This window comes from Oncorhynchus gorbuscha, unplaced genomic scaffold (genome assembly GCF_021184085.1).
Source record: "Oncorhynchus gorbuscha isolate QuinsamMale2020 ecotype Even-year unplaced genomic scaffold, OgorEven_v1.0 Un_scaffold_2392, whole genome shotgun sequence".
NCBI classification, from domain to species: Eukaryota; Metazoa; Chordata; class Actinopteri; order Salmoniformes; family Salmonidae; genus Oncorhynchus; species Oncorhynchus gorbuscha.
This window is the reverse complement of record NW_025746917.1, coordinates 30001-37500: the sequence shown is the minus strand read 5'-3', so window position 1 is coordinate 37500 and position 7500 is coordinate 30001. Positions and strand designations below refer to the sequence as shown.

General features: G+C 49.3%; 1 protein-coding gene across 2 annotated transcripts in view; it reads right to left on the bottom strand.

The window, feature by feature from the left end:
* The window catches only part of LOC124025729 (EH domain-binding protein 1-like), a 45431-nt gene that overhangs the window by 8450 nt on the left and 29481 nt on the right, over positions 1 to 7500 (bottom strand). For both annotated transcript variants that reach the window (XM_046339065.1, XM_046339066.1), the window contains 2 exons: positions 4462 to 4585; positions 3725 to 3825 (listed from right to left, as the gene is read on the bottom strand). In XM_046339065.1, coding sequence (XP_046195021.1) covers positions 3725 to 3825; positions 4462 to 4585 — 225 coding nt within the window. The remainder of the gene's footprint in view (positions 1 to 3724; positions 3826 to 4461; positions 4586 to 7500) is intronic.

The following is a 7500-nucleotide window of genomic DNA, read 5'->3' as shown; positions in this document are numbered from 1 at the left end:
CAGTCATAGGCCAGTTATAGGTCAGTTATCTGCAGGTTATCTGCCAGTTATAGGCCAGTTATCTGCCAGTTATAGGCCAGTTATCTGCCAATTATAGTCCAGTTATCCGCCCGTTATAGGCCAGTTATCTGCAGGTTATCTGCCAGTTATAGGCCAGTTATCTGCCAGTTATAGGCCAGTTATCTGCCAGTTATAGGCCAGTTATAGGCCAGTTATCTGCCAGTTATAGGCCAGTTATCTGCCAATTTTCTGCCAGTTATAGGCCAGTTATCTGCCAGTTTAGGGCCAGTTATCTGCCAGTTATAGGCCAGTTATCTGCCAGTTATAGGCCAGTTATCTGCCAGTTATAGGCCAGTTATCTGCCAGTTATAGGCCAGTTATCTGCCAGTTATCTGCCAGTTATAGGCCAGTTATCGGCCAGTTATCGGCCAGTTATAGGCCAGTTATAGGCCAGTTATCTGCCAGTTATAGGCCAGTTATCTGCCAGTTATAGGCCAGTTATCTGCCAGTTATCTGCCAGTTATAGGGCCAGTTATCTGCCAGTTATAGGCCAGTTATCTGCCAGTTATAGGCCAGTTATCTGCCAGTAATAGGCCAGTTATATTGGCAGTTATGGGCCAGTTATAGGCCAGTTATCTGGCAGTTATGGGCCAGTTATAGGCCAGTTATCTGCCAGTTACCCTGCCAGTTATGGGCCAGTTATGGGCCAGGTATAGGCCAGTTATCTGCCAGTTATAGGCCAGTTATCTGCCAGTTACCCTGCCAGTTATGGGCCAGTTATAGGCCAGTTATCTGCCAGTTATAGGCCAGTTATCTGCCAGTTATAGGCCAGTTATAGGCCAGTTATCTGCCAGTTATAGGCCAGTTATCTGCCAGTTATAGGCCAGTTATCTGCCAGTTATCTGCCAGTTATGGGCCAGTTATCTGCCAGTTATCTGCCAGTTATAGGCCAGTTATCTGCCAGTTATAGGCCAGTTATCTGCCAGTTATCTGCCAGTTATGGGCCAGTTATCTGCCAGTTATAGGCCAGTTATCTGCCAGTTGTAGGCCAGTTATCTGCCAATTATAGTCCAGTTATCCGCCCGTTATAGGCCAGTTATCTGCAGGTTATCTGCCAGTTATAGGCCAGTTATCTGCCAGTTATAGGCCAGTTATCTGCCAGTTATAGGCCAGTTATCTGCCAGTTATAGGCCAGTTATCTGCCAGTTATCTGCCAGTTATCGGCCAGTTATCGGCCAGTTATAGGCCAGTTATCTGCCAGTTATAGGCCAGTTATAGGCCAGTTATAGGCCAGTTATAGGCCAGTTATCTGCCAGTTATAGGCCAGTTATCTGGCAGTTATAGGCCAGTTATAGGGCCAGTTATCTGCCAGTTATAGGCCAGTTATCTGCCAGTTATAGGCCAGTTATCTGGCAGTTATGGGCCAGTTATAGGCCAGTTATCTGGCAGTTATGGGCCAGTTATAGGCCAGTTATCTGCCAGTTATAGGCCAGTTATCTGGCAGTTATAGGCCAGTTATCTGGCAGTTATGGGCCAGTTATAGGCCAGTTATCTGCCAGTTATAGGCCAGTTATCTGGCAGTTATGGGCCAGTTATAGGCCAGTTGTTTGCCAGTTACCCTGCCAGTTATGGGCCAGTTTTGGGCCAGTTATAGGCCAGTTATCTGCCAGTTATAGTCCAGTTATCTGCCAGTTACCCTGCCAGTTTTAGGCCAGTTATCTGCCAGTTATCTGCCAGTTATAGTCCAGTTATCTGCCAGTTACCCTGCCAGTTATGGGCCAGTTATAGGCCAGTTATAGGCCAGTTATCTGCCAGTTATAGGCCAGTTATCTGCCAGTTATAGGCCAGTTATAGGCCAGTTATCTGCCAGTTATAGGCCAGTTATCTGCCAATTTTCTGCCAGTTATCTGCCAGTTTAGGGCCAGTTATCTGCCAGTTATAGGCCAGTTATCTGCCAGTTATAGGCCAGTTATCTGCCAGTTATAGGCCAGTTATCTGCCAGTTATCTGCCAGTTATAGGCCAGTTATCGGCCAGTTATCGGCCAGTTATAGGCCAGTTATCTGCCAGTTATAGGCCAGTTATAGGCCAGTTATCTGCCAGTTATCTGCCAGTTATAGGCCAGTTATCTGCCAGTTATAGGCCAGTTATCTGGCAGTTATAGGCCAGTTATAGGGCCAGTTATAGGCCAGTTATCTACCAGTTATAGGCCAGTTATCTGGCAGTTATGGGCCAGTTATAGGCCAGTTATCTGGCAGTTATGGGCCAGTTATAGGCCAGTTATCTGCCAGTTATAGGCCAGTTATCTGGCAGTTATAGGCCAGTTATAGGCCAGTTATCTGGCAGTTATGGGCCAGTTATAGGCCAGTTATCTGCCAGTAATAGGCCAGTTATCTGGCAGTTATGGGCCAGTTATAGGCCAGTTATCTGGCAGTTATGGGCCAGTTATAGGCCAGTTATCTGCCAGTTATCTGCCAGTTACCCTGCCAGTTATGGGCCATTTATAGGCCAGTTATCTGCCAGTTATAGGCCAGTTATCTGCCAGTTACCCTGCCAGTTATGGGCCAGTTATAGGCCAGTTATCTGCCAGTTATAGGCCAGTTATAGGCCAGTTATAGGCCAGTTATCTGCCAGTTATAGGCCAGTTATCTGCCAGTTATAGGCCAGTTATCTGCCAGTTATCTGCCAGTTATGGGCCAGTTATCTGCCAGTTATCTGCCAGTTATCTGCCAGTTATAGGCCAGGGAGGGAGGGAAAGAGAGGAGGGAGGAAGGGAAGGAGGGAGGGAAAGAGAGGAGGGAGGAAGGGAAGGAGAGGAGGGAGGAAGGAAAGAAGAGGAGGGAGAAAGGGAAGAAGGGAGGGAGGGAGGGAAGGAGAGGAGGGAGGAAGGGAAGGAGGGAGGGAAAGAGAGGAGGGAGGAAGGGAAGGAGGGAGGGAAAGAGAGAAGGGAGGAAGGGAAGGAGAGGAGGGAGGAAGGAAAGAAGAGGAGGGAGAAAGGGAAGGAGGGAGGGAGGGAAAGAGAGGAGGGAGGAAGGGAAGGAGGGAGGGAAGGAGAGGAGGGAGGGAGGGAAGGAGAGGAGGGAGGGAAGGCGGGAAGGAGAGGAGGGAGGGAGGGAGGGAGGGAAGGAAGGAGGGAGAGGAGGGAGGGAGGGAAGGAGAGGAGGGAGGAAGGGAAGGAGGGAGGGAGGGAAAGAGAGGAGGGAGGAAGGGAAGGAGGGAGGGAGGGAGGGAAGGAGAGGAGGGAGGAAGGGAAGGAGAGGAGGGAGGAAGGGAAGGGAAGGAGGGAGGGAGGGAGGGAGGAAGGGAAGGAGGGAGGGAAAGAGAGGAGGGAGGAAGGGAAGGAGGGAGGGAAAGAGAGGAGGGAGGAAGGGAAGGAGGGAGGGAGGGAAAGAGAGGAGGGAGGAAGGGAAGGAGAGGAGGGAGGAAGGGAGGGAGGGAAGGAGAGGAGGGAGGAAGGGAGGGAGGGAAAGAGAGGAAGGAGGAAGGGAAGGAGGGAGGGATATAGAGGAGGGAGGAAGGGAAGGAGGGATGGAAAGAGAGGAGGGAGGAAGGGAAGGAGGGAGGGATATAGAGGAGGGAGGAAGGGAAGGAGGGATGGAAAGAGAGAAGGGAGGAAGGGAAGGAGAGATGTAGGGAAAGAGGGATGGAAAGAGAGGAGCGAGGAAGGGAAGAAAGGATGTAGGGAAAGAGGGATGGAGGGAAAGAGATTATCTATGCATAAATTACTTCATCTTCATAAGGCTTGCGAGCATCGGTGTCTGGTGCCAGTCCGCTCTCCTCGCACGTCCGTCTCTGATCCTCTGGTACTGATCTCTGACGCTTTACCTCTGGAAGACAAGAAGAGAGGGATGGGAGGGGGGGGGACAGAGAGGGTCAGAGGGAGGGGGGACAGAGAGGGACAGAGGGAGGGAGAGAGGAGAGAGAGGGGAGGGAGGGGTGGAGAGAGGAGAGGGAGGGGGGACATAGAGGGATAGGGAGAGAGGAGAGAGAGAGGGAGGGATAGTGAGGGAGAGAGAGAGAGGGAGGGAGGGGGTCAGAGAGGGACAGGGAGCCAGAGAGGAGAGAGAGAGGGAGGGGGACAGAGAGGGACAGGGAGCCAGAGAGGAGAGAGAGAGAGGGGAGGGAGGGGGACAGAGAGGGTCAGAGAGGGAGGGAGAGAGAGAGATAAAAGGAGAGAAGGAGAGAGGGTCAGAAGGATAGGGAGGGAGAGAGGGACAGAGAGGGAGAGAGAGGGGGAGGGAGGGAGAGTAAGATGTTGAACCTGATTTGTGAGACATTCACACCTCATGGGCCACACAGTGAGACACCTTTAGAGACCACACATACAACCACAGAGGGGTGTGTTCTGAGAGAGACACTGTATGGTGCCATGGGGAGAGGAGGGATAGTGTCTATTGTGTGTGTGTGTATTTATGTGTGTGCATTTATACATGTGTGTGTGGAGATGTGTGCGTCTCTCTCACCTGGCCTGACCTCCACATACTGGCTGAAGGACCTCAGCTGTGTTTTCCTGACAGCTGGCTCCTGACTGAAGACTACAGGACCACGCAGTCTCTCTGTCGCCCTGCGCAGACGCTCTGCATTGTTCTGGACACACACACACAGGCATTGTTTTTACAGTCACACACACTCTCAGTAGTGCCGAGATGCCGACAGGAGAGATGCTTAACTTCGGTACGGTGTGTGTTTGTTTCTCACTCGGGAGACAAAAGAAGAAGAAAAAAAAGAAAAAAGGCAATTAAGTTTCAACAAAAACCCAGAAGAGTCAGGAAATGAATTCAGATTATGCAAAGACTTGGCGATGCTATTGTTTTATTGTTTATTATCAATTGTTTTCAAACGGAACGTGTTGAGAAGCTTCTCCTTATCAGAAGGGACACACACACACACACACACACACACACACACACACACACACACACACACACACACACACACACACACACACACACACACACACACACACACACACACACACACACACAGAAAAACAGTGCATTATTAGTAGCTGCAGTGGGCCCAATAAGGGGAAAGGAGCTGATAGAGGACATCAGACCAACCTCAATTAATAAGAGGTGAAGCATTGGAATAAAGTTCACCATTAGGGTAAACACGTTCCACTGCTTGAGATCGAGATGTGTGTGTTGTAGAGAGATAGTTCAGCAGGGGTGTGTGTGTGTGTGTGTGTGTGTGTGTGTGTGTGTGTGTGTGTGTGTGTGTGTGTGTGTGTGTGTGTGTGTGTGTGTGTGTGTGTGTGTGTGTGTGTGTGTGTGTGTGTGTGTGTGTGTGTGTGTGTGTGTGTATACAACAATAGCAATTTGTCTGCTTAGTTTCAAATGATGGATTTTGTATGTCAGCAATTAGACTCTGGCAGTGGGCTTACTCTACTTATGAAAGGAACAGGAGGGACTCTCTGGGTTTATTCCACTTCTGAAAGGAACAGGAGCGACTCTCTCTCTCTCTGGGTTTATTCTACTTCTGAAAGGAACAGGAGGGACTCTCTCTCTGGGCTTATTCTACTTCTGAAAGGAACAGGAGGGACTCTCTCTCTGGGTTTATTCCACTTCTGAAAGGAACAGGAGGGACTCTCTCTCTCGGTTTATTCTACTTCTGAAAGGAACAGGAGGGACTCTCTCTCTGGGTTTATTCTACTTATGAAAGGAACAGGAGGGACTCTCTCTGGGTTTATTCTACTTCTGAAAGGAACAGGAGGGACTCTCTCTCTGGGTTTATTCTACTTCTGAAAGGAACAGGAGGGACTCTCTCTCTGGGTTTATTCTACTTCTGAAAGGAACAGGAGGGACTCTCTCTCTGGGCTTATTCTACTTCTGAAAGGAACAGGAGGGACTCTCTCTGGGTTCTACTTCTGAAAGGAACAGGAGGGACTCTCTCTCTGGGCTTATTCTACTTCTGAAAGGAACAGGAGGGACTCTCTCTCTGGGTTTATTCTACTTCTGAAAGGAACAGGAGGGACTCTCTCTGGGCTTATTTTACTTCTGAAAGGAACAGGAGGGACTCTCTCTCTGGGTTTATTCTACTTCTGAAAGGAACAGGAGGGACTCTCTCTCTAGGTTTATTCTACTTCTGAAAGGAACAGGAGGGACTCTCTCTGGGCTTATTCTACTTCTGAAAGGAACAGGAGGGACTCTCTCTCTGGGCTTATTCTACTTCTGAAAGGAACAGGAGGGACTCTCTCTGGGCTTATTCTACTTCTGAAAGGAACAGGAGGGACTCTCTCTGGGCTTATTCTACTTCTGAAAGGAACAGGAGCGACTCTCTCTGGGCTTATTCTACTTCTGAAAGGAACAGGAGCGACTCTCTCTGGGCTTATTCTACTTCTGAAAGGAACAGGTGAGACTCTCTGGGCTTATTCTACTTCTGAAAGGAACAGGAGCGACTCTCTCTCTCTCTGGGTTTATTCCACTTCTGAAAGGAACAGGAGGGACTCTCTCTCTCTGGGTTTATTCTACTTCTGAAAGGAACAGGAGGGACTCTCTCTCTGGGTTTATTCTACTTCTGAAAGGAACAGGAGGGACTCTCTCTCTGGGTTTATTCCACTTCTGAAAGGAACAGGTGCGACTCTCTGGGCTTATTCTACTTCTGAAAGGAACAGGGGGGACTCTCTCTCTGGGTTTATTCCACTTCTGAAAGGAACAGGAGGGACTCTCTCTCTGGGTTTATTCCACTTCTGAAAGGAACAGGAGGGACTCTCTCTGGGTTTATTCCACTTTGACAGGAACAGGAGGGACTCTCTCTCTGGGCTTATTCTACTTCTGAAAGGAACAGGAGGGACTCTCTCTCTGGGCTTATTCTACTTCTGAAAGGAACAGGAGGGACTCTCTCTCTGGGTTTATTCCACTTCTGAAAGGAACAGGAGCGACTCTCTCTCTGGGTTTATTCCACTTCTGAAAGGAACAGGAGGGACTCTCTCTCTGGGTTTATTCCACTTCTGAAAGGAACAGGAGCGACTCTCTCTCTGGGCTTATTCTACTTCTGAAAGGAACAGGAGGGACTCTCTCTCTGGGTTTATTCCACTTCTGAAAGGAACAGGAGGGACTCTCTCTCTGGGTTTATTCTACGTCTGAAAGGAACAGGAGGGACTCTCTCTCTGGGCTTATTCTACTTCTGAAAGGAACAGGAGGGACTCTCTCTCTGGGTTTATTCCACTTCTGAAAGGAACAGGAGGGACTCTCTCTCTGGGTTTATTCCACTTCTGAAAGGAACAGGAGCGACTCTCTCTCTGGGCTTATTCTACTTCTGAAAGGAACAGGAGGGACTCTCTCTCTGGGTTTATTCTACTTCTGAAAGGAACAGGAGGGACTCTCTCTCTGGGTTTATTCTACTTCTGAAAGGAATAGGAAGGACTCTCTCTCTGGGCTTATTCTACTTCTGAAAGGAACAGGAGGGACTCTCTCTCTGGGCTTATTCTACTTCTGAAAGGAACAGGAGGGACTCTCTCTCTGGGTTTATTCTACTTCTGAAAGGAACAGGAGGGACTCTCT